Source organism: Mobula hypostoma, chromosome 3, assembly GCF_963921235.1.
Source record: "Mobula hypostoma chromosome 3, sMobHyp1.1, whole genome shotgun sequence".
Taxonomy (NCBI): Eukaryota; Metazoa; Chordata; class Chondrichthyes; order Myliobatiformes; family Myliobatidae; genus Mobula; species Mobula hypostoma.
Window position 1 is genome coordinate 221,936,592 of NC_086099.1, and position 25,877 is coordinate 221,962,468.

Sequence of the window (25,877 nt, forward strand, 5' to 3'; positions counted from 1 at the left end):
CAAATATAAAACACAAAATAATTGATTGCATAGTATTCAGCCCCTTTAATATGGTACACCAAATCATCACTGGTGCAACCAATTGGTTGTAGAAGTCACGTAATTAGTTAAATGAAGATCATCTATGTGCAGTAAGGGTGTTTCAATTGACTGTAGTAAAAATGCACCTGTATCTGGAAGGTCCAACTGCTGGTGAGTCAGTATCCCGGCAAAAACTACACCAAATACAGGGAAATCCTGGATGCAGTCTGCAAGAGAACTGTAACTTAGGAGAAGATTCGTTTTCCGGCAAGACAATGACCCCAAGCATAGAACCAAAGCTGCACAGGAATGGCTTAAAAACAACAAAGATAATTCCTGGAGTGGCCAAGTCAGAGTCTAGACCTCAATCTAATTGAGAATTTGCGGCTGGACTGGAAAAGGGCTGTTCACTAACGATCCCCATGCAATCTGACAAAGCTTGAGCAGTTTTGTAAAGGAGAATGGGGAAAAATTGCCATGTCCAGGTGTGCAAAGCTGATAGAGACCTATCCACACAGACTCAAGGCTGCTGCCAAAGGTGCATCTGCTAAATATTGACTTGAAAGGAGTGAATAATTATGCAATCAATTATGCAAACAATGCTGACCAATGAGGATCTGGTCCTTGGAGTGAAACAACTGTCACAGTAAATATTATCCAAGTACTTTATCTTTGTGGTAGATGGCTACAGGTTAATTTTATGCTCTTAACAAATGATAAGGAACCAAGTCTGTCTGGTTGACTGGTTTGAGCTGATGTCTTTTACCTGTGTTTTTTCTGATGTTGGTCGGTGTCTGTACATAAATGGCTCTGAAGTAGTGATCCTGACAGTGTCATTTTTGTATAGTTTACAGGCGTCCTGACAGAAAATAAAACAAAATAACAAGCAGGAAAAGAATACATTTTGATTGCTAAGTAATGTTGTGTTCCAATGTTTTGAAAGTTACCTGACAGCTTGTTTTTCATGATTATGAAGACAACAATCAAAGCTATTCACAATGATGCAGTGTTACTAATCCATGACTAGAAATCATCATGGGATCACAAAAAAATACTATTGAAACACCAGTTAAATTCAAGTAGTTATCAAGAAGAGGCATTGTCATAGAGAGAGAGCAGAAACAAGTGTAATCAAATCCATGTGAACTGTCAAGCATCCATTTACACCAATCCATTTTATTCTCTCCACATTCCCATCAACTCTTCTCATATTGTGGTAACTCATCTCAATGCCAGGGGTAATTTACACTGGCTGTCTAACCTACAGCTCTTTCAGATGCGGGAAGAAACCAGAGTTCCCAGGAGATCAGAGAGAACATGCAAACTCCACAGGGACAGCACCAGAACTCAGATCGAACGTGACTTGCTGAACATAAAAGAGTGTAGAAGGTTCGTTGACCCATGATGTCATGTTGACCCTTTTACCTACTCTAAGCTCAACCTAACCCTTCACTCCCCTATAGCCCTCCATTTTTCTTTCATGCATGTGCCCATCTAAGAGTCACTTAAATATGCCTAATGTATCTGCCTCTACCACCAGCCTTAGCAACACTTTCCACATACGCACCACTCACTGTGTACAAAAAACTACCTCTCACATGCCCCCTATGCTTTCCTCCAATCACCTTAAAATTATGACCCCTTGTTTTAGTCAGTTCCACCCTGTGAAAAAAGCCTCTGGCAATGTACTCTACCTATGCCTCTTATTATCTTGTACACCTCTATCAAGTCACCTCTCATCCTCTTTTGCTCCACAGAGAAAAGCCCTTGCTCACTCAACCTATCCTCCGAAGACATGCTCTTTAATTCAGGCAGCATCCTGGTAAATCTCCTCTGCACCCATAAGACTATAAGATATAGGAGCCGAAATAGGCTATTTGGCCCTTTGAGTCTGCTCCACCATTTCATCATGGCTGATCCAATTTTCCTCTCAGCCCCAATCTCCCACCTTTTCTCTGTATCCCTTCATGCCTGACCAATCAAAAATCTATCAACCCCTGCCTTAAATATACATAAAGACTTGGCCTCCGTAGCCGCTCACGGCAAAGAATTCCACAGATTCACCACTCTCTGGCTGAAGAAATTCCTTCTCATCTGTTCTAAAACAACGCCCCTCTATTCTTAGACTCTCCCACCACAGGAAACATCCTCCTTCCCTCCACAGAGAAAAGCCCTAGCTCACTCAACCTATCTTCAAAAGACATGCTCTCTAATTTAGACAGCATCCTTTTAATTCCTTCCTATAATGAGGCTACCATAATTGAACACAATATTCCAGTGTGGTCTAATCAGAGTTTTATAGAGCTGCAACATTACCTCATGGCACTTGGAAACATAGAAAACATACAGCACAATACAGGCACTTCAGCCCACAAAGCTGTGCCGAACATGTCCCTACCTTAGAACTACCTAGGCTTTACCCATAGCCCTCTATTTTTCTAAGCTCCATGTAGCCATCCAGGAGTCTCTTAAAAGACCCTATCGTTTCTGCCTCCGCCACCGTCACCAGCAGCCCATTCCACGCACTCACCACGCTCTGTGTAAAAACTTACCCCGGATATCTCCTCTGTACCTACTTCCAAGCATGCTCTCTCATGCTAGCCATTTCAGCCCTGGGGAAAAGCCTCTGACTATCCACAGGATCAATGCCTCTCATTATCTTATATACCTCTGTCAGGTCAAGTCACATCCTCCGTCACTCCAAGGAGAAAAGGCTGAGTTCACTCAACCTATTCTCATAAGGCATGCTCCCCAATCCAAGCAACATCCTTGTAAGTCTCCTCTGCACCCTTTCTATGTTTCCACATCCTTCCTGTAGTGATGCGACCAGAATTGAGCACAGTACTCCAAGTGGGGTCTGACCAGGGTCCTATAAGGCTGCGACATTACCTCTTGGCTCTTAAACTCAATCCCTTGATTGATGAAGGCCAATGCACTGTATGCCTTCTTAACCACATAGTCAACCTGTGTAGCAGCTTTGAGTGTCCTATGGACTCGAACCCCAAGATCCCTCTGATCCTCCACACTGCCAAGAGTCTTACCATTAATGCTATATTCTGCCATCATATTTGACCTACCAAAATGAACCACCTCACACTTATCTGGGTTGAACTCCATCTGCCACTTCTCAACCCAGTTTTGCATCCTATCAATGTCCTGTTGTAACTTCTGACAGCTCTCCACACTATACACAACACCCCCAACCTCTGTGTCATCAGCAAATTTACTAACCCATCCCTCCACTTCCTCATCCAAGTCATTTATAAAAATCACAAAGAGTAGGGGTCCCAGAACAAATCCTTAAGGCACACCACTGGTCACTGGCCTCCATGCAGAATATGACCCGTCTCCAACCACTCTTTGCCTTCTGTGGGCAAGCCAGTTCTGGATCCACAAAGCAATGTCCTGTTGGATCCCATGCCTCCTTACTTTCTCAATAAGCCTTGCATGGAGTACCTTATCAAATGCCTTGCTGAAATCCATATACACTACATCTACGGCTCTACCTTCATCAATGTGTTTAGTCACATCCTCAAAAAATTCAATCAGGCTCGTAAGGCCCGACCTGCCTTTGACAAAGCCATGCTGACTATTCCTAATCATATTATGTCTCTCCAAATGTTCATAAATCCTGCCTCTCAGGATCTTCTCTATCAACTTACCAACCACTGAAATAAGACTCACTGGCCTATAATTTCCTACTCCCATTCTTGAATAAGGGAACAACATCTGCAACCCTCCAATCCTCCGGAACCTTTCCCGTCCTCATTGATGATGCAAAGATCATTGCCAGAGGCTCAGCAATCTCTTCCCTCGCTTCCCACAGTAGCCTGGAGTACATCTTTTCCGGTCCCAGCGACTTATCCAATTTGATGCTTTACAAAAGCTCCAGCACATCCTCTTCCTTTATATCTACATTCTCAAGCTTTTCAGTCCACTGCAAGTCATCCCTACAATCGCCAAGATCCTTTTCCTTAGTGAGTACTGAAGCAAAGTATTCATTAAGTACCTCTGCTATTTCATCTGGTTCCATACACACTTTTCCACTGTCATACTTGATTGGTCCTATTCTCTCATGTCTTACCCTCTTGCTCTTCACATGCTTGTAGAATGCCTTGGGGTTTTCCTTAATCCTGTCCACCAAGGCCTTCTCATGGCCCCTTCTGGCTCTCCTAATTCCATTCTTAAGCTCCTTCCTGCTAGCCTTATAATCTTCTAGATCTCTATCATTACCTAGTTTTTTTGAACCTTTCGTAAGCTCTTCTTTTCTTCTTGACTAGATTTACAACAGCCTTTATACACCACGGATCTTGTACCCTACCATCCTTTCCATGTGTCATTGGAATGTACCTACTCAGAACCCCACACAAATATCCCCTGAACATTTGCCACATTTCTTCCATACATTTCCCTGAGAACATCCGTTTCCAATCTATGCTTCCAAGTTCCTGCCTGATAGCCTCATATTTCCCTTTACTCCAATTAAACATTTCCCTAACTTGTCTGTTCTTATCCCTCTCCAATGCTATGGTAAAGGAGATAGAATTGTGATCACTATCTCCAAAATGCTCTCCCACTGAGAGACCTGACACCTGACCAGGTTCATTTCCCAATACCAGATCAAGTATAGCCTCTCCTCTTGTAGGCTTATCTACATACTGTGTCAAGAAACCTTCCTGAACACACCTAACAAACCCTACTCCATCTAAACCCCTCACTCTAGGGAGATGCCAATCAATATTTGGGAAGTTAAAATCTCCCACCACAACAACCTTGTTATTATTACTCCTTTCCAGAATCTGTCTCCCTATCTGCTCCTCGATGTCCCTGTTACTATTGGGTGCTCTATAAAAAACACCCAGTAGAGTTATTGATCCCTTCCTGTTCCTAACTTCCACCCACAGAGACTCCGAAGACAACCCCTCCATGTCTTCCACCTTTTCTGCAGCTGTGACACTATCTCTGATCAACAGTGCTACGCCCCCACCTCTTTTGCCTCCCTCCCTGTCCTTTCTGAAATATATAAAGCCTGGCACTTGAAGTAGACATTCCTGCCCCTACACTATGCAAGTCTCTGTAATGGCCACAACATCATAGCTCCAAGTGCTGATCCATGCTCTAAGCTCATCCGCTTTATTCATGATACTCCTCGCATTAAAATTGACACATCTCAAACCATCGGTCTGAGCGCGTCCCTTCTCTATCACCTGCCTATCCTCCCTTTCTCACTGTCTCCAAGCTTTCTCTATTTGTGAGCCAACCTCCCTTTCCTCCGTTACTTCAGTTCGGTTCCCAGCCCCCAGCAATTCTAGTTTAAACTCTCCCCAATAGCCTTAGCAAGCCTTCCCACCAGGATATTGGTCCCCCTCAGATTCAAGTGTAACCCGTCCTTTTTGTACAGGTCACACCTGCCCCAAAAGAGGTCCCAATGATCCAGAAATCTGAATCCCTGCCCCCTGCTCCAATCCCTCAGCCACAAATTTATCCTCCACCTCATTCTATTCCTATACTCACTGTCATGTGGCACAGGCAGTGATCCTGAGATTACTACCTTTGCGGTCCTGCTTCTCAACTTCCTTCCTAACTCCCTGTAGTCTGTTTTCAGGACCTCCTACCTTTTCCTACCCATGTCGTTGGTACCAATATGTACCACAACCTCTGGCTGTTCTCCTTCCCACTGCGGGATATTGTGGACGTGATCAGAAACATCCCGGACCCTGGCACCTGGGAGGCAAACTACCATCTGCGTTTCTTTCCTGCGTCCACAGAATCGCCTGTCTGACCCCCTAACTACAGAGTCCCCTATCACTGCTGCTATCCTCTTCCTTTCCCTACCCTTCTGAGCCATAGTGCCAGACTCTGTGCAGAGGCGCGATCACTGTTGCTTCCCCCAGGCAGGCCATCCCCCCTAACAGTACTCAAACAGAAGTACTTATTTTTAAGGGGGACAGCCACTGGGGTACTCTCTAGCACCTGCTTTTTGCCCTTCCCTCTCCCGACTGTTACCCACTTCTCTGTCTCCTGTGGTCCCAGGATGACTACCTGCCTATAGCTCCTCTCTATCGCCTCCTCACTCTCCCTGACCAGACGAAAGTCATTGAGCTGCAGCTCCAGTTCCCTAACGCGGTCTCTAAGGAGCTGCAGCTCGACACATTTGGTGCAGATGTGGTCGTCCGGGAGGGCGGGAGTCTCCAGGACCTCCCACATCCGACACTGAGCACAGAAAACCGGCCTCACACACATACTTGAACTCAATCTCCTGACTAATGAAGACCAACACACTATACAACACCTTAACCATTCTGTCAACTTGCACAGCAACTTTGAGGGATCTATGACATAGAAACATAGCAAACCTACAGCACAATACAAGCCCTTCAGCCCACAAAGTTGTGCCGAACATGCCCCTACCTTAGAAATTACTAAGCTTACCCATAGCTCTCTATTTTTCTAAGCTCCATGTACCTATCCAAAAGTCTCTTAAAAGACCCTATCGTAACTGCCTCCACCACCGTTGCCGGCAGCCCATTCCACGCACTCACCACTCTCTGAGTAAAAAAACTCACATCTCCTCTGTACCTACTCCCCAGCACCTTAAACCTGTGTCCTCTTGTGGCAACCATTTTAGCCCTGGGAAAAAGCCTCTGACTATCCACACGATCAATGCCCCTCATCATTTTATACACCTTTTTCAGGTCACCTCTCATCCCCCATTGCTCCAAGGAGAAAAGGCCGAGTTCACTCAATCTGTTTTCATAAGGCATGCTCCCCAACCCAGGCAACATCCTTGTAATCTGCTCTGCACCCTTTCTATGGTTTCCACATCCTTCCTGTAGTGAGGCGACCAGAACTGAGCACAGTACTTCAAGTGGGGTCTGACCAGGGTCCTATATAGCTGCAACATTACCTCTCGGCTCCTAAATTCAATTCCACGATTAGTGAAGGCCAATACACCGTATGCCTTCTTAACCACAGAGTCAACCTGCGCAGCTGCTTTGAGCGTCCTATGGACTCGGACCCCAAGATCCCTCTGATCCTCCACACTATCAAGAGTCTTACCATTAATATCATATTCTGTCATCATATTTGACCTACCAAAACGAACCACTTCAAACTTACCTGGGTTGAACTCCATCTACCACTTCTCAGAGTTTTGCATCCTATCAATGTCCCGTTGTAACCTCTGACAGCCCTCCACACTATCCACAACACCTCCAACCTTTGTGTCATCAGCAAACTTACTAACCCATCCCTCCACTTTCTCATCCAGGTCATGTATAAAAATCACAAAGAGTAAGAGTCCCAGAACATCGTTGCAAGATTGCTCTGTTCTGCCACACTGCTAAGAATCCTATCATTATCCATGTACTCTCCCTTTAAGTTTGACTTTCCAAATAAAATCACTTCACACTTTTCCAGAATGAAGTCTATCTACCACTTCTCAGCCCAGCTCTGCATCCTATCAATGTCCTATTGTAATCTATGGCAACATTCCACACTATGCGCAACACCACCAACCTTACTAACCCACCAGTCCACTTCCTGATTCAAGTCTGAAATATCAGCTCTTCCATCTATGTCACTGCACTATTCTGTGTACATACATCTATTGATGCTTCTGGACACATCTTCAGTGATGTTCCTGGAATCATCGGGTGTTTCCGGTCTTTCAACATCATACAACCTCCTCCAGGTGACCCAGCCGGGGCTGATCAGACCCCAGCTTGTGTCCAGATGGCTAGCTACTTATGACTCCCCTCTTTTGAGCCACAGCCATCTTGAGGCCCTCTCTGCCGCATCGGTGGTACTGCGGATGGCTCTCCTCTTCCTCTCTCCCTCGGTGCCCAAAATGTTGAAGGCTCTAACTAAAGAACGGGCTACGAATCCCCTACAACCAACCTCCACTGGGAGACACCTCGCTCTCCATCCAGCCTGCTGACAGTTGCTGACTAGCCCTGCGTACTTGGAGAGCTTCCTTTCAAAGTCATACTATTCAGGAAATAAACTCTAACTATGACATAAAATTCCACAGGTTGTATGTGGGCATTTTACCTTTGTTATTTCTTCATCTGGATTTTGAAGATCTGTGTCCGATGGCAAGGGGTTAATATTTTCAGAAGAAGGAGATTTGTTCTCCTCTGCAGCCTCTTCTTCATTCATTTCAGAAATATTATTTCAGGAACCCGATCAAACTGAAGAACTTACCTTGATTAAGAAATAGAAAGGTGGAAGTGATGATATGGTAGGATTGCAGCTATGTTACTAAAGTAAGATCTAAATGCTTGGTCCAGAGCCAGTGTTTCAAATTGCACTGTGCCATCTGTTAAATGTATATTCAAATGATTAAATAAATCTGGAGTTCCAGCAGTAATGGTAATCATGAAAGCACAAGACTGTTGTAATACCAGGACTGTTGGAGGACCTGTCCTGAGTCCAACACGTACGTGCAATTATGAAACAAGCACTGCAGCACCTCTACTTCCTTAGGGGTTTGCAAAGATTTGGCATGACATCCGTATCTTTGACAAATTTCTACAGATGTGTAGTGGAGAGTATATGGGCGCATCACAGCCTGGTATGGAAACACCAACGCCCCTAAATGGAAGATCCTATAAAAGGTTGTAGATACAGCCCAGTCCATCATGGGTAAAGCTCTCTCAAGCATTGAACATATTAATGTGAAACACTGTCGCGGGAAAGCAGCATCCATCATCAGGAAACCCCACCACCCAGGACATGCCCTTTTCTCACTGCTGCCATTCGGAATAAGGTACAGGAGACTTTGGACTCACACCACCAGGTTCAGGAACAGTCACTACCCCTCAGTCATCAGGCTCTTGAACCAAAGGGGATAACTTCACTCAACTTCACTTACCCCATCATTGAAATGTTCTCACAACCAGTGGACTGGTTTTCAAGGACTCTTAATCTCATGTTTTCAATATTTATTTCTTTTTCTACTTACACAGTTTGTTGTCTTCTGCACTCTGGTAGAATGCCGAAGCTCAGTGGTCTTTCACTGATTCTGTTATGGTTATTATTCTATAGAACAGCGGTCCCCAACCACCGGGCCGTGGACCGTTACCGGGCCACGAGGAAATGATATGAGTCAGCTGCACCTTTCCTCATTCCGTCACGCACTGTTGAACTTGAACACAGGGTTGCCAACTGTCCCGTATTTGCCGGGACATCCCGTATATTGGGCTAAATTGGTTTGTCCCATACAGGACTACCCTTGTCCCGTATTTCCCCTGTTAAGGTAGAGCGTTCCTATGAAACCTTTTGTAAGCCGAAATGGCGTAAAGCGAAGAAGCAATTACCATTAATTTATATGGGTAAAATTTTTGAGTGTTCCCAGACCCAAAAAATAACCTACTAAATCATACCAAATAACACATAAAACCTAAAGTAACACTAGCATATAGTAAAAGCTGGAATGGTATGATAAATACACAGCCTATATAAAGTAGAAATAATGTATATACAGTGTAGTCGGGAAGATTAAGCCAAAAGCGATTTGTGGGGAAAAAAATGGCACGTACGTGCATGCGTACATCATGCATGTGCACACAGGTGCCCGCGCAAGGCTTCATGATCATGGTAGTCTTTCTCAGGGTAAACACCAGTCCCGTATTTGACTGCTATTTTTGTCCCTTATTTGGGAGTGAGAAAGATGGCAACCCTAACTGTAAAAGACATGTTGAGGTCAGTTTAACCCTACTTGAACAACCCCTCCAGGTCAGCCGGTCCGTAAGAATATTGTCAATATTAAACTGGTCTGCGATGCAAAAAAGGTTGGGGCTATAGAATTATTGAGTGTGCTCACAAGAAAATGAATCTCAGGGTTGTATATAGTGACATAAACAGTTAAAAAAAAATACACGTGGACTAAGATGTTAACTGTCCTGTGCTATCACCAGTGAGATCATCAGTTGATCTGCCACTTTTCCGCCCATTTATGATCAAGGCTCCCTCGAGGTGGTGGGCCAGCAGTGCTAAAGCATCACCTCCCACAGGTGAGCTTAAAAACTTGGCATCTGCCCCTATCAGAGTTGTTGGTCACTTCCATCCAACAGATAGTCTATGTACTTAGATAATAAATTTACTTTGAACTTTGATTTAATTTCTTTACCATAAGAAAATATGCCTTCTTGGCCTTTATATGACTCCAGACCAACCAATATAATTTACTCTTAATTACATTCCGATTCAAGGGCAATAATAAATTAATGTATAAAAATATCATAATGCTACAGTGCCTCATTCCCTGCTGAGATAGGGACATGCTTGTCCTAGCATGTGAAGTCACATCCAGTAGATTGGGTGGATGAGATCAACAGTGGTATCCAATGACCAGAAAGGCAGCTCTGCAATGCTTCATGACCACAAAATGCATGACAAAGCACTGAAGAATTCTTGGCAATTCGCTGCAACCAAGGAAGACCCCAGTTGTAATGACTACTCATACCACTGGACTTAAAGCTACGAAGTTGAGAGGGTGTAACTGCACCAGTGCAGCAGCTTTTCCACTTCAAAAACTCACCTGGTCAGGTTTCCTTGCATTATCGGACAGGACGGACGCCCAGCCAATCAATCAATGCTGCAATACAATACTAATCCAATGTTATTAAGAAATATGAGAAATGAAACAATTAGTATAATGCTATTCCAATTTTTGCCAAGAGCCAAAGTTCAAAATAACTTTATTATCGAAGTATATATATGTCACCATATACAACCCTGAGGTTCATTTTCTTGCAATAGCAGACTATTAGAACAATATTTCCAATCCAAAGCTTTTATTTATAATATCATAATGAACTCTTTGACAGTCCAGTATTATTATATTTTAATGAACTAACCATCCAGTATGTTTTAGGATATTATGATATAATTGAGAGAAGTGTAAAGTAATGCACTTTGTAAAGTATGAATTTGGAAAGGACGTGCAATAAATATTAGGGCCCAGGGAGTACTGCTGAACTGAAACCTGGGGTACACGTATATAATTCCCTGAAAGCGGTGACAAAGATGCACAGGGTGGTGAAGAAGAAACCCTGCATGCTTGCCTTCATTACCCGGGGTGCTGAGTACAGGAATTGTAACATCACAATGTAACTCCAGTGAGACTGGAGGACTGTCCACAGTTCTGGTCACCATAATAAAGGATGGATGTGAGTTAGAGAGGCTGCAGAACAGATTCACAAGCATGTCGCCAGTACTGAAGGATGAGTCATAAGGAGAGACTGGATAGGTGGGACTGTTTACCCTGAAGGAGTAAACACAAAATACTCGGCAGATGCTGGGGTCAAAGCAACACACACAACACACTGGAGGAACTCAGCAGGTCGGGCAGCATCCGTGGAAACAAACAGTCAACGTCTCGGGCCGAGACCCTTCGTCAGGACTGAAGAGGGAGGGAGCAGGGGCCCTACAAAGAAGGTGGGGGGAGGGTGGGAAGAAGGCTGGTAGGTTCCAGGTGAAAAACCAGTAAGGGGAAAGATAAAGGGGTGGGGGAAGGGAGGCAGGGAGGTGATAGGCAGGAAAGGTGAAGAAAGAATAGGGGAAAACACAATGGGTAGTAAAAGGAGGCAGAACCATGAGGGAGGTTTTATGCACACATTCTTTCTCTCACTCTCCTTTTTCTCCCTCTGTCCCTCTGAATATACCTCTTGCCCATCCTCTGGGTCACCCCCCCCCCTTGTCTTTCTTCCCGGACCTCCTGTCCCATGATCCCCTCGTATCCCCTTTTGCCAATCACCTGTCCAGCTCTTGGCTCCATCCCTCCCCCTCCTGTCTTCTCCTATCATTTTGGATCTCCCCCTCCCCCTCCAACTTTCAAATCCCTTACTCACTCTTCCTTCAGTTAGTCCTGACGAAGGGTCTCGGCCTGAAACGTCGACTGCACCTCTTCCTGCAGATGCTGCTTGGCCTGCTGCGTTCACCAGCAACTTTGATGTATGTTGCTTGAATTTCCAGCATCTGCAGAATTTCTGTTGTTTCCATGAGGGAGGTGATAGGCAGCTGGAGGAGGGGGCAGAGTGAAACTGTGATGGGGGGAGGGAATTACTGGAAGTTGGAGAATTCAATGTTCATGCCAAGGGGCCGGAGACTACCCAGAAGGTATATGAGGTGTTGCTCCTCCAGCCTGAGTTTGGCCTTGTCATGGCAGTAGAGGAGGCCATGTATGGACATAACCGAATGGGAATGTGAAGCAGAGTTGAAGTGGGTGGCTACTGGGAGATTCTGTCTGTTGTGGCGGACGGAGCAGAGGTGCTCAACGAAGCGGTCCCCCAATCTGTGTCGGGTTTCACCGATGTAGAGGAGGCTGCACTGGGAGCACCGGATGCAATAGATGACCCCAACAGACTCACAAGTGAAGCGTTGCCTCACCTGGAAGGACTGTTTGGGGCCCTGAATGGTGGTGAGAGAGGATGTGCAGGGACAGGTGTAGCACTTACGCTTACAGGGATAAGTGCCGGGTGGGAGATCCGTGGGGAGGGATGTGTGGATCAGGAAGTCATGGAGGGAACGATCACTGTGGAAAGCAGAGAGGGGTAGAGAGGGAAAGATGTGCTTAGTGGTGGGGTCCTGTTGAAGGTGGCAGAAGTTGCAGAGGATAATGTGCTGGATCCCGGAGGCTGGTGGGGTGGTAGGTGAGGACAAGGGGAACTCCATCCCTGTTGTGGTGACGGGAGGATGGGGTGAGGGCCAAAGTCAATTCCATCGACTTTGCTGCTAACTTCCACCCAGCCCTCAAATTCACTTGGTCCATCTCGGACACTTCTCTCCCCTTTCTCGATCTCTCAGTCTCCATCTCTGGAGACAGACTGTCCACTGACACCTTCTATACGCCCACTGACTCTCATAACTACCTCGACTACCTCTTCCCACCCTGCCACATGCAAAATTGCCATTCCCTATTCCCCGTTCCTCCGTCTCCACCGCATCTGCTCCCAGGATGAGGCTTTCCGTTCCAGGACCTCTCAAATGTCCTCTTTCTTTAAGGATCATGGTTTCCCTTCTGCCGTCATCAATGATGCCCTCACCCGCATCTCCTCCATTTCCCGCACTTCAACCCTCGCCCCATCCTCCCATCACCACAACAAGGACAGAGTTCCCCTTGTCCTTACCTACCAACCCACCAGCCTCCAGATCCAGCACATTATCCTCCGCATCTTTCGCCACCTTCAACAGGACCCCACCACTAAGCACATCTTTCTCTCTCTACCTCTCTCTGCTTTCCACAGGAATCATTCCCTCTGCAACTCCCTGGTCCACACGTCCCTCCCCACGGATCTCCCACCCGGCACTTATCCCTGTAAGCATAAGTGCTACACCTGTCCCTGCACCTCCTCTCTTGCCACTATTCAGGGCCCCAAACAGTCCTTCCAGGTGAGGCAACACTCATTGTGAGTCTTTTGGGGTCATCTATTGTATCCAGTTCTCCCGGTGCGGCCTCCTCTACATCAGTGAAACCCGATGCAGATTGGGGGACTGCTTCGTCGAGCACCTCCACTCCGTCCGCCACAATAGACAGGATCTCCCAGTAGCCACCCACTTCAACTCTGCTTCACATTCCCATTCGATATGTCCATACATGGCCTCCTCTACTGCCATGATGAGGCCAAACTCAGGTTGGAGGAGCAACACCTCATATACCATCTGGGTAGTCTCCAGCCCCTTGGCATGAACACTGAATTCTCCAACTTCCAGTAATTCCCTCCCTCTCCCTTTCCCCATCACAGTTTCACTCTGCCCCCTCCTCCAGCTGCCTATCACCTCCCTCTTGGTTCCACCTCCTTCTACTACCCATTGTGCTTTCCCCTAATCCTTCTTCACCTTTCCTTCCTATCCCCAGCCCCACCCCTTTATCTTTCCCCTTACTGGTTTTTCACCTGGCACCTACCAGCCTTCTCCTTCCCACCCTCCCCCCACCTTCTTTATAGGGCCCCTGCCCCCTCCCTCTTCAGTCCTGACGAAGGGTCTCGGCCCGAAACGTTGACTGTTCATTTCCACAGATGGTGCCCAACCTGTTGAGTTCCTCCAGGCTGTTGTGCGTGTTACCCTGAAGGAGGCTAAGGGGTGACCTTAAACTGGTTTATAAAATTACAGCACGAGGAGTATGGAGCATAGATAATCACAGTCTTTTCCTAGTGTTTGGGACTCCAAAACTATCGGGTATGGATTTAAGAAGGGATCTGCAGGGCAAATTTTTCGCATATATGAAATGAATTGCACAACGTTTAAAAGACATTTGGAGAGGTTCATGGATAGGGAAAATGTAAGGGGAGCAATAAATAATATACTATCCCGATGCAGAATTTCAGCCCGAAACATCAACAATTCTTACCCTCCACAGATGTTGCTCGACCCGCTGAGTACCTCCAGCAGACTGCTTGCCTGATTCGAGCGTAGCACGCTCTTGTGCCTCCAAGATTTAGAGATTTATGGACCAAATGCAAGCAGATGGGATTGGCTCAGATAAGCACCGTGGTTAGGTATGGACGAGGAGGGCCGAAGGGCCTGTTTCCCTGCTGTTAAAACTCTAGTGAAGAAAGGAGACGAGACGGGAGCTCACCAGTAGTGACATGCTCCGTGGCCCGTCTCTCCACAGCCCAGCCATCCCTCCTCCCCCAACCCTGCTCACTTATGGGGAGCGCGGATTGAGTCCGGGCGATGCCCTTCTCCCCTCTCACCTTCGCTCACTCTGTCGGTCAGCCGCAAGCGGGAGAAACCCGGCTAATCTTCGCCATCTTGTCCGTTTCACAAGTTGCCTGAGCAACCGTCCCCGGGCAACTGGCGACCAATCAAAGGAAGGGATGTGACTGCGGCGCCCTGCCATCTTGAGAAGGTCCTTCCTTTCTCTTCACCCCCTCAGCGAAGGGAGAGGGGTTGCCATCATGCGAAGGTCGCTCATTTCCCGCCGCCGGGGGTGAGTGGGGAAGAGTGACCTTTTCGTGCTCTGTACCCGTGCGTACGCCTCAGTCGTGGTTTAGTATCTCCGAGATCCATCGTGAGATTCCGAGCAGGTACATGTGGTGAATTTAGAGCTTTGCTGACCCTTTTAAAAGTAGTGAAGAGCATGAATACCGAACGGCCCCATGAAGGATCTCGGCACAAAACGTTGATTTTATTCCCCTCCATTGGTGCTGAGTTCCTCCAGATTTTTGTGTGTGTTGCTCCGGATTTCCAGCAACTGTAGAATCTCTTATGTCACTAAACGTCTTCTAAACATTGTAGTTGTACCTGCCTTCACCGCTTCCTTAGGCAGCTCGTTTCACATACTGACTTTGTGAAAAACCTGCCCTTAACATCCCCTCTAAGGCTTTTCCCCTTTAAGTCTTTCTCCTGAGTCTATGCCCTATAATTTTAGACTAGAAAGGGGAAAAAAGACAGACAATTTGTGCCCTTCTCCTTCCCTCTTAGAGGCATCTGACGGGTATCTATGTTCTTCATAATTTTTTAAATCTCTAAGGTCACTGCTCAGCCTGATTCACTCCAGGGTAAACAGCCCAGCTTTCCAATCTTTCCTTATAACTCAAGTCATCCAATCCTAATGAAGGGTCTTGGGAGGAGACAGGCATAGATAATCAGTCCCCCCCCCCGTGAAGGAGAGTCAAACTAAAAGGCACTGAATTAAGAAGTTAAAGACTTAGAAGAGATATGAGCTAATAAAATCTCTTACTATCTCTTCTTTCAGTTAGTCCTGACAAAGGGTCTCGGCCCGAAACATCGACTGTACCTCTTCCTATAGATGCTGCGTTCCACCAGCATTTTGTGTGTGTAGCTTGAATTTGCAGCATCTGCAGATTTCCTCGTGTTTGAGAAGGGATCTGAGCAAGCTTTTCCACATAGTGGGTATATGAATTGAACTGCTCATAAGCTTCAGGATCTCCTTGCTCAATTGGATCCTTGACTGCAGACTTGGGCAGACTCCAGTCAGTTCCGATTGGCAACAACTTCTCCATCAGCATAGGTGTACCTCAAGGCTGCGTGCTTAGCCCCCTGCTCTTTATACATATGACTGGCTAAACACAGCTCCAATGTTTGAGTTTGCTGACAACACCGCTGTTGTGTGCCAGATCAAAGGGGGTGCTGTATCAGCATCTTGGAGGGGGATTGAAAATCTGGCTGAGTGGTGCCGTAACAACAACCTCTCACTCAATGTCAGCAATACCAAGGAGCTGATTGTTGACTTCAGGAGAAGGAAATCAGAGGTCCACGAGCCAGTCCTCAATGGAGGATCAAAGCTGGAGAGGGTCAGCAACTTCAAATTACTCAGTTTTATCATTTTGGAGGACCTGTCCCGAGCCCAGCTCATAAGTTCAATTATGAAGAAAGTACAGCAGCACCTCTACTTCCTTAGGAGTTTGTGAAGATTTGGCAAACTTCGACAAACTTCTATAGATGTGTAGTGGAGAGTATATTGACTGGCTGCTACACAGCCTGGTATGGATACACCAATGCCCTTGAATGGAAAATATGACAAAAAGTAGCAGATATGGCCCAGTCCATCAAGGGTAAAGTCCTCCCCACCACTGAACACATCTACACGAAGTGTTGTCACAGGAAAGCAGCATCCATCATCGGGGACACCCACCATCCACATGCTGTCTTCTCTCTGCTGCCATCAGGAAGAAGGAACAGGAGCCTCAGGACTCACACCACCAGGTTCAGGAACAGCTCAGAATCAGGTTTATGATCACCGGCACGTGTCGTGAAATTTGTTAACTTAGCAGCAGCAGCTCAATGCAATACTTAATATACAAGGAAAAAAATTAAAATAATAATCAATAAATAAATCATTTACAGTATATGTATATTAAATAGATTAAAAATCATGCAAAATACAGAAATATATTTTAAAAAGTGAGGTAGTGTTCACGGGTTCAGTGTCCATTTAGGAATCGGATGTCAGAGGGGAAGAAGCTGTTCCTGAATCGCTGAGTGTTTGCCTTCAGGCTTCTGTATCTCCTACCAGATGGTAACAGTGAGAAAGGGGCATGCCCTGGGTGCTGGACGTCCTTAATAATGGACACTTCCTTCTGAGACACTGCTCCTTGAAGATGTCCTGGGTACTTTGTAGGCTAGTACCCAAGAGGGAGCCGACTAAATTTACAACCCTCTGCAGCTTCTTTTGGTCCTCTGCAGTTGCCCCTCCCCCCTCCATACCAGACAGGCTGCAGCCTGTCATAACACTCTCCATGGTCCATCTATAGAAGCTTTTGAGTGTATTTGCTGACGTACCAAATCTCTTCAAACTCCTAATGAAGTATAGTTGCTGTCTTGCCTTCTTTATAACTGCATCGATATGTCGGGACCAGGTTAGGTTCTCAGAGATCTTAGTACCCAGGAACTTGAAACTGCTCACTCTCTCCACTTCTGATTCCTCTATGAGAATTGGTATGTGTTCCTTTGTTTTACCCTTCCAGAAGTCCACAATCAGCTCTTGTGTTTAACTGACGTTGATTGCAAGGTGCTTGCTGGGACACCACTCCACTAGTTGGTATATCTCACTCCTGTACGCCCTCTTGTCTTTATCCGAGATTCCACCAACAATGGTTGTAACATCAGCAAATTTATAGATGGTGTTTGAGCCATGCCTAGTCACACAGTCATGGGTATAGAGAGAGTAGAGCAGTGGGCTAAGCACACACCCCTGAGGTGCACCAGTGTTGATCGTCAGCGAGGGGGAGATATTATCACCAATCCACACAGATTGTGGTCTTCTGGTTAGGAAGTTGAGGATCCAATTGCAGAGGGAGGTAGAGAGGCCCAGGTTCTGTAACTTCTCAATCAGGATTGTGGGAATGATGGTGTAAAATGCTGAGCTATAGTCGATGAACAACATCCTGACGTAAATGTTTGTATTGTTCATTTATTACCCCTCAACCATTAGGCTCTTGAACCAACGGGGATAAATTCACTCAACTTCACTTGCCCATCATTGAAATGTTCCCACAACCTGTGAACTCATTTTTAAGGACTCTTCATCTCGTGGTCTGGATATTACTATTTCTTTCCTTTTGTATTTGCACAGTTCGTTGTCTTTTTCACAGATTGAATGCCCAAGCTTATGTTTTTTTAAATCTGTTATGGACTTATTGAGTATGCACACAAGAAAATTAATATCAATAGACAATAGGTGCAGGAGTAGGCCATTCGGCCCTTTGAGCCAGCACCGCCATTCACTGTGATCATGGCTGATCATCCACAATCAATATCCAGTTCCTGCCTTATCCCCATAACCTTTGATTCCGCTATCTTGAAGAGCTCTATCCATCTCTTTCTTGAAAGCATCCGGAGACTTGGCCTCCACTGCTTTCTGGGGGAGAGCATTCCATATATCCACCACTCTCTGGGTGAAAAAGTTTTTCTTCAACTCCGTTCTAGATGGCCTTCCCCTTATTCTTAAACTGTGGCCTCTGGTTCTGGAGTCACCCATCAGCGGGAACATGCTTCCTGCCTCCAGCGTGTTCAATCCTTTAATAATCTTATATGTTTGAAGCACCTTCAATAACTCCAAAAGACTGAGGTTTGGTAAAATACTGAAAGGCTTTTATTCGCTGTACAATACAACCTTTATGACCTCCACGGTGAGTGTCTGCCCCTGGACTGAGGGGGAGGGGCAAGGCGAAACACCTTTATACAGGATTCTGTAGGAGGAGCCACAGGGGCCTTCAGCAGAGGGGCATGTCCAGACAGTTAACCTAGTCACAACATATATATATGGTTTACCACAAGGTTTCAATAAGATCCCCTCTCATCCTTCTAAATTCCAGTGTATACAAGCCCAGTCGCTCCAATCTTTCAACATATGACAGTCCCGCCATCCCAGGAATTAACCTTGTGAACCTATGCTGCACTCCTTCAATAGGAAGAATGTCCTTCCTCAAATTTGGAGACCAAAACTGCACACAATACTCCAGGTGTGGTCTCACCAGGGCCCTGTACAGCTGCAGAAGGACCTCTTTGCTCCTATACTCAACTCCCCTTGTTATGAAGGCCAGTATGCCATTAGCTTTCTTTACTGCCTGTTGTACTTGTATATGTCAGGTTGTATATGGTGATGCATCTGTACTTTGACAATAAATTTACTTTGAACTTTGAACTGCCCAAGGAAGTGGTAAATGCGGGTACAATTACAACGTTTAAAAGACGTTCCCTAACACAAGACATTCTGCAGATGCTGGAAGTCCAGAACAGCACACACACAATGCTAGAGGAACTCAGCAGGTCAAGCAGCGTCTATGGAGGGGAATAAACAGTCAATGTTTTGGGCTGAGGCCCTTCATAATTACTGGAAACAGGGGAAGAAGACAGGATAAGAAGGTTGGGGAGAGGAAGAAATACAAGCTGGCAGATGATAGGTGAAACCAGGTGAGAGAGAAAGATGAGTTGATGGGGGAGTGGGAATGAAGTAAGACTGTGGAAGAGGTAAAGGGCTGAAGAAAATGGAATATAGATGGAAGACAGGGAAAGAGGAGGAGCACCAGAGGAAGATGTTGGGCAGATGAGAAGAGCTGGGAAGAGAGGGGAAACAGAATGGGGAATGGAAAAAATAGAGAAGGAGGGAGTATGTAGAAATTACCAGAAATTGGTGAAATAAATGTTCATGCCATCAGATTGGAGGATACCCAGACAGAATATGAAATGTTGCTTCTCCAACCAGAGTGTGGCCTTATCATGGCAGTAGAGGCATTAGACATGTTGAAATGGGAATGAGAAGTTGAATTGAAATGGGTGGCCACTGGGAAATCACCTATCTCCTGCCAGCTTGTACGAATGAGGAGGTATTATGGGTCCAGGTTAGATTATCCATTATGTGCACACCAAGGAATGACAAAATAGTGACAGTGGCTTGAATGTTTCTGGGTTACTGGAACCTTTCATATGAAGGGAAATGATTGTACAGATTGTGGCAGGAGAGATGAGATGATGAGAAACAGAAGAAAGGTATGAGAAAGAATGTAAACCTACTTACAAAGGAACTGTTCCAAACTCAACGTTGTTAGTTGTGGCATGACTCAAGCTTAAAATATGCAGAAAATATCAGACTTAACTGACCCTGCCTAATCCAATCAAACATTTATTCCATTACTGGATACGCCACACCTTTCCATTAATTAAACTAAAAGTCGATTATCAGTATTTTCCCATTACAGTTTTTCTTCAGAACGCAAATAGCTCAGGCTCACATCATTTTGAGCAAATATTTACTGATAATTCCTTATATTGCCTCAGGAGCTAGGTGGTACATTCAGTTAGCCTGATGTCCTTTCATTTCTTGGTGAAAATATATGATCAGCCTAAATTAATTACATGAAAATTCCCTATGTGATCGTGCTTGCCAACTTCTGGCTTTTTAAGATCAGAGTCAATTTGTCGTACTGCAAACATTCCACAGGAGAAAACACCTTTCTTGACAGGATTGCAGCTGATTAGAAGCTGATAACTTTGAAAAGAGAAATGAATAATTACATTACAGGAGTATTTGTGGAACTGGGGGAAGAAAGAAAGGAGTGGTACTACTGTTTAAAGAAGCCATTATGGACACCATTCCTCCTGTGAGGTACCATAGCGTTCACCAATCTGGGTTTAGTTCCTGCTGCTGTCTCTGAGGAGTTTATATTTTCCCTGTGGCTGTGTGGGTTTCCTCCGGGTGCTCCGGTTTCCTCCCTTATTTTAAAGACATCCAGGTTTGGTTAGTGAGTTGCGGGCATGGTATAGTGGCATCTAAAGCAAGGTAACACTTGCGGGCTGTCCAGCCAGCACACTGCACAGAATATGTTGATCGTTGGCACAAACGACGCATTTCACTGTACGTTTTGATGTACGTGTGATAAATAAAGCTAATCTTACAAGATGAAATGAGGTAGATTGTGAGGTCAAGACTTGCTCCAGACTTCTCTCCCTCCCTCCCTCCTCCCTCCTTCCAGTGCCAATGCATTTTGTGATTCAATTAACCAATCAGATCAATTTTATAATAAAAGATTAGATAAGGTCAGAATACAAGAGCTATTGTTTAATTATTTTCCTTCCATTTATTTGATTCAGGGAAATTTGGCAGTAAAAATTTTTGAGAAGACATGCTGGATCTGGAGCTTTTGGCAATCTGTTTAATATTTGCCTCAATAAAGGTGTGTGTAATAACTGTGCTGGAGGTGTAAGGGGTGTAAAGGGAGGGGTAGCACCTCTAATGCAGGGGTTGTTGTGTCCATTCTAGGGTAGCTCACTCACCTTTGGTCTCCATCAGACATTCAGCTTCAAGTGGGTGTTCGCATACAACAGCAGTCACCGCTTCGACAGGTGGGCTAAACCAGGTGAGGGGGCGGACAGGCTTCGTACCCTGGTGAGATAGAGACATGCCTATCCTAGCTTGTGAAATCAGCTCCAGCGGACTGGGCAGAGGAGATCAGCAGTAAAATTCAATGGCCAGGAAGGCAGTTCTGCAATGCCCTGTGAAGAGTGAAGGGCATGCTAAAAGACAGAAGTCATGGTCATCCACTACAACCAAGGAAGACGTCAGTAGTGATGACTACTCGTACCCTGAACCTGGACTTCCGAGGATGAGAGAATGGAACTGCCCTAGTGTAATGGCTTTTTCACTTTAAAAACTCTCCTGCACAGGTTTCCTGTCATTATTGGATACATCAGACAACACTAAGAACTCAACTATCAATATTCGTCTGCAAATGCATTTCTTGACTCAGTACAATTAATTTCCTCATTTTTCTGTCATTTGCTAAGGTCTTCCATACATTAGCGGAGAGTTTTATCTTTACTCACACTCTAAAATGCTCCACTTGTCTTCAATCTTTTCCACTCAGCCAATTACCTTGTTTTCCCATTCTGATTAACATGACTAACTATCTCAAACAGCAAAGGTCCTCGCCTGGGGCAGATAAATAGTAATTAACCTGTTCTTCTTGCTGGGGTAGCTAGAGTAGCTATCAAATGAAGGGTATCCAACACACAAGGTTCTCCACCCTGTAAGTATATGTAAAACTACTTTCAATGTAAATGTGTCATGTACATAATATGTTTCTACAAGGTTACACACCTACCTATGATCTTCTTCATCATTTAACCACTCAATTGCACGTGTCAGAAGGTTGCCCTGAAGACATACAGGCTCAGTGCAGAAATCTGCACCTCAGGTGACTTATTGAGATCACGGAGACTGCATGGGGAGGGAGGAGGACTCACAAAATGCACAAATAAGGTGTAAGAGGTAAGGAAGACAGTGAAGGAAATGCATGGAACCAACACCTCCACCGAGATTATTCTCAACAGGGGTGCTCCACAGGGTTGTGTTCTCAGCTCCTTGCTCGACTCCCTGAACACCCATGACTGTGTGGCCAGATTCTGCGCTAACTCCATCTACAAGTTTGCAGATGATACCACTGTAGTAGGCCATATCTCAAATAACAATGTGTCAGAGTATAGGAAGGAGATAGAGTTTAGTGTCACAACAACAACCTTTCCCTCATTGTCAACAAAACAAAAGAGCTGGTCATTGACTTAAGAAAGGGAGGCAGTGCACATGCTCCTGTCTACGTCAAAAGTGTTGAGGTTGAAAGGCCTGAGAGATTCAAATTCTTAGGTGTACTGGACAAACTACATAGATGCCATGGACAAGGAAGCACAACAATGCCTCTTACTTCTTCAGGAGGCTAAAGGAATTTGGTACATCCTTGTTGATTCTTACCAATTTTTATCGATGCATTCTATGTGGATGCATAATGGCTTGGTATGGCAACTGCTCTGACAGCAGTGAACTGCAGAGAGCTGAGGACTCAGCCTGGCACATCACGGGAACCAGCCTCCCCTCTGTGGATTCTGCCTGTATATCTCACTGCCTCTGTAAAGTAGACAGCATTATCAAAAACCCACCCACCCCAGATATTCTCCCTTCTCCCCTCTGTCGTCAGGTAGAAGATACAAAAGCCTGAAGGCAAGTATCACCGGGCTCAAGGACAGATTCTGCCCCGTTGTTATCACACTCTTGAGTGGACCTCTTATTATAAGGTCAGCACTTGTCTTCACAAGCTACCTCATTATGCTCTTTCACTTTATCATTTACCTACTCTGCACTTTGTCAGTCTTCTCCGTGGATTGTCACCTCGTCGTGGTGGAGAAGCTTGTGTGGTCCTGTGATCTCGAGAGCAGTGCTGTCTGGAGCTATGCTCCTGGTAGGGTCACCCATGGCGGTAAGGTCGAGGGTGAGGTCCCTGACAAAGAACAATCCAACCAAGACCTCAACGGTGGAACAGGCGGACGAAGTTACTTCGAACTCAATGACTGTGAAGGCGGATGAAGGCTGCAACAAATCCATCAGCTCCAATCGTCGTGGTTTCCATGCCATTGGAATCAGTTGGTTGACTTGTGAAGTACCGTGTGCTTCTTGGAGTGCAACATCGAGTACACATTAAACAAATACACGCACAGGCGTCTTCACTCTGTGGGCCACTTCTTCAGAATGAAGACCATCATCCTCGACCTCGAGGGATAGCCACGACGATGATGACGACTTTGTCAGTAGCTTATATGCTTCTGTCACGATGTGTGCTGGCAATGTCAGAACCTAGGTGTGGATGAAAACCAGCCTCCAGTGTAGAGACGGCAACACCAGAGTTTATTCATAAGTATTCCAACAGAACGTTGATGGCTTGGCTGAGCGACACCGTGAATCGTAACGTTCTCAAACCTAGTATCCCATAATTAGTGCTAATTGGGCATTCGCTTAAATAATACAAGAAACATGGAATCCCAGAGCCTATCAAAATAAACTTAATAACTCCAAACAGAAAGCCCCAGGAGACCGCATTACAAAGCAAGTCACTTGAGAAAAAAATACAAGGAAACCTAAACGATTTGCGACCTCGTTAAATGGCAACTAACCAATTCAGGTTCTCTTAAAAACGTCAGGGCCCAACGTTGTCTGTCTCCCTGCATAAGCCTGAAGAGCTCATTTACATGCTTTATTCAGTAATGTTATTATTTTACCTTATTTGAGCTCAATGCCTTGTAAATGATTTGATCTAATTGAGCAGAATGCAAGACAAGCTTTTCACTGTATCTTGGTACACGTGACAATGAGAAACCAATTCCAATACTAACTTGTGTTCTAGCACAAATCACAGGCCCACCCTTTGAGGGAAAGATTATGTTATTACTCCAGCAATTGCGAAGTGCACTGGAATGTTGCATGGAGGATCCAAAGCCAGTGGATGGTATAAAGAAGTCTTTTATGAATTTTCTGACATAAACGTGCATGGTTTCTGATTTGATGGACCTATTCTTGACAGGATTGAATTAATCAACGACTTCTTTGGACAAATAATAATGGCCTGATGTTTAGTCATACAATGTAAAATTTAGTCATACAATGTAACATTCTCAAACTTAAAGTCAAAGTTGAGTTTATTGTCATACTGTAAGGTGCAATGAAAAACATGACGGGCACATAGTATTAGATAAGCAGCACTCACAAGAGGAACAGAAACTGGACACAATTTTTACAAGAACGCACACAATTAGATTTAAAAAAGTCATTTTGATGCGAAGTGGTCATAGAATGCTAAACTGTAGTGATTAGGATTTTGCTGGTTGGTTCAAGAACTGAATAGTTGAAGGGAGTAACTGTTCTAAAACTGGTAGTATGGGACTTCAGGTTTCTGAACCTCCTGCTTGATGGTAGCTGTTAAAAGATGGCATAGTCTGGGTGGTAGCGATCTTTGAGAGTACTTCACAAGATCACAAGACAAAGGAGCAGAAGTAGGCTGTTCGGCCCATCGAATCTGCTCCGCCACTCCACCATGAGCTAAACTATTCTCCCATCTAGTTCCAATTTCCGGCTTTTTCCCCATATCCCTTGATACCCTGACTAATTAGATACCTACCAATCTCCTCCTTAAACACCCTCAATGTTTGGGCCTCCACAGCTGTATGTGGCAACAAATTCCATAAATCCACAACCCTCTGGCTAAAAAAATTTCTCCTCATCTCTGTTTTAAATGGGTACCCTCTAATTCTAAGACTGTGGCCTCTTGTCCTGGATTCACCCACCAAGGGAAACAGCCTTTCCACATCTACTCTGTCCAACCCTTTCAACATTCGAAATGTTTCTATGAGATTCCCTCTCATTTTTCTATTCTCTAATAAATACAGTCCAAGAGCCGACAAACACTCATCATATGTTAGCTCCTGCATTCCAGGAATCATCCTCGTAAATCTTCTCTGAACTCTTTCCAACATCAGTACATCCCTTCTAAGATAGGGGGCCCAAAACTGCATACAGTATTCCAAATGAGGTCTCACCAGTGCCCGATAGAGCCTCATCAACACCTCCTTACTCTATTCCACTTGAAATGAATGCCAACATAGCATTCGCTTTCCTTACTGCCGATCCAACCTGGTGGTTAACCTTTAGGGTATCCTGCACAAGGACCCCCAAGTCCCTTTACACTTCCGATTTTTGAGTTTTCTCCCCATCTAAATAATAATCTGCCCGATTATTTCTTCTTCCAAAATGTACAACCATACATTTCTCAACATTGTATCTCATCTGCCATTTCTTTGCCCACTCTCCTAAACTGACCAAGTCTCTCTGCAACCTTTCCGTTTCTTCAACACTTCCTGCTCCTCCACCTATCTTGGTGTCATCCGCAAACTTTGCCATAAAACCATTTAATCCATATTGCATTCTTGAGGCAGCGCCTCCCGTAAATATTACCAACAGTGCCGGCGATGTATTGGGCATAGTCCACTGTTCACTGTAGCTTCTTGCATTCCTGCACATTTGAATTTCCATACTAGACCATGTTGCAACCAGTCAAGATACTTTCAGC

General features: G+C 45.1%; 1 protein-coding gene across 1 annotated transcript in view; it reads right to left on the reverse strand.

Annotated features, from left to right (window-relative positions):
* Window positions 1-15,047, reverse strand: part of dlec1 (DLEC1 cilia and flagella associated protein) — a 202,899-nt gene extending 187,852 nt beyond the window's left edge. The window contains exons 1-4 of the mRNA XM_063042432.1: window positions 14,721-15,047; window positions 10,565-10,621; window positions 8,074-8,226; window positions 788-880 (exon numbers count right to left, since the gene is read on the reverse strand). Coding sequence (XP_062898502.1) covers window positions 788-880; window positions 8,074-8,181 — 201 coding nt within the window. The 5' untranslated portion in view covers window positions 8,182-8,226; window positions 10,565-10,621; window positions 14,721-15,047. The remainder of the gene's footprint in view (window positions 1-787; window positions 881-8,073; window positions 8,227-10,564; window positions 10,622-14,720) is intronic.
* Window positions 15,048-25,877: the final 10,830 nt, after the last annotated feature.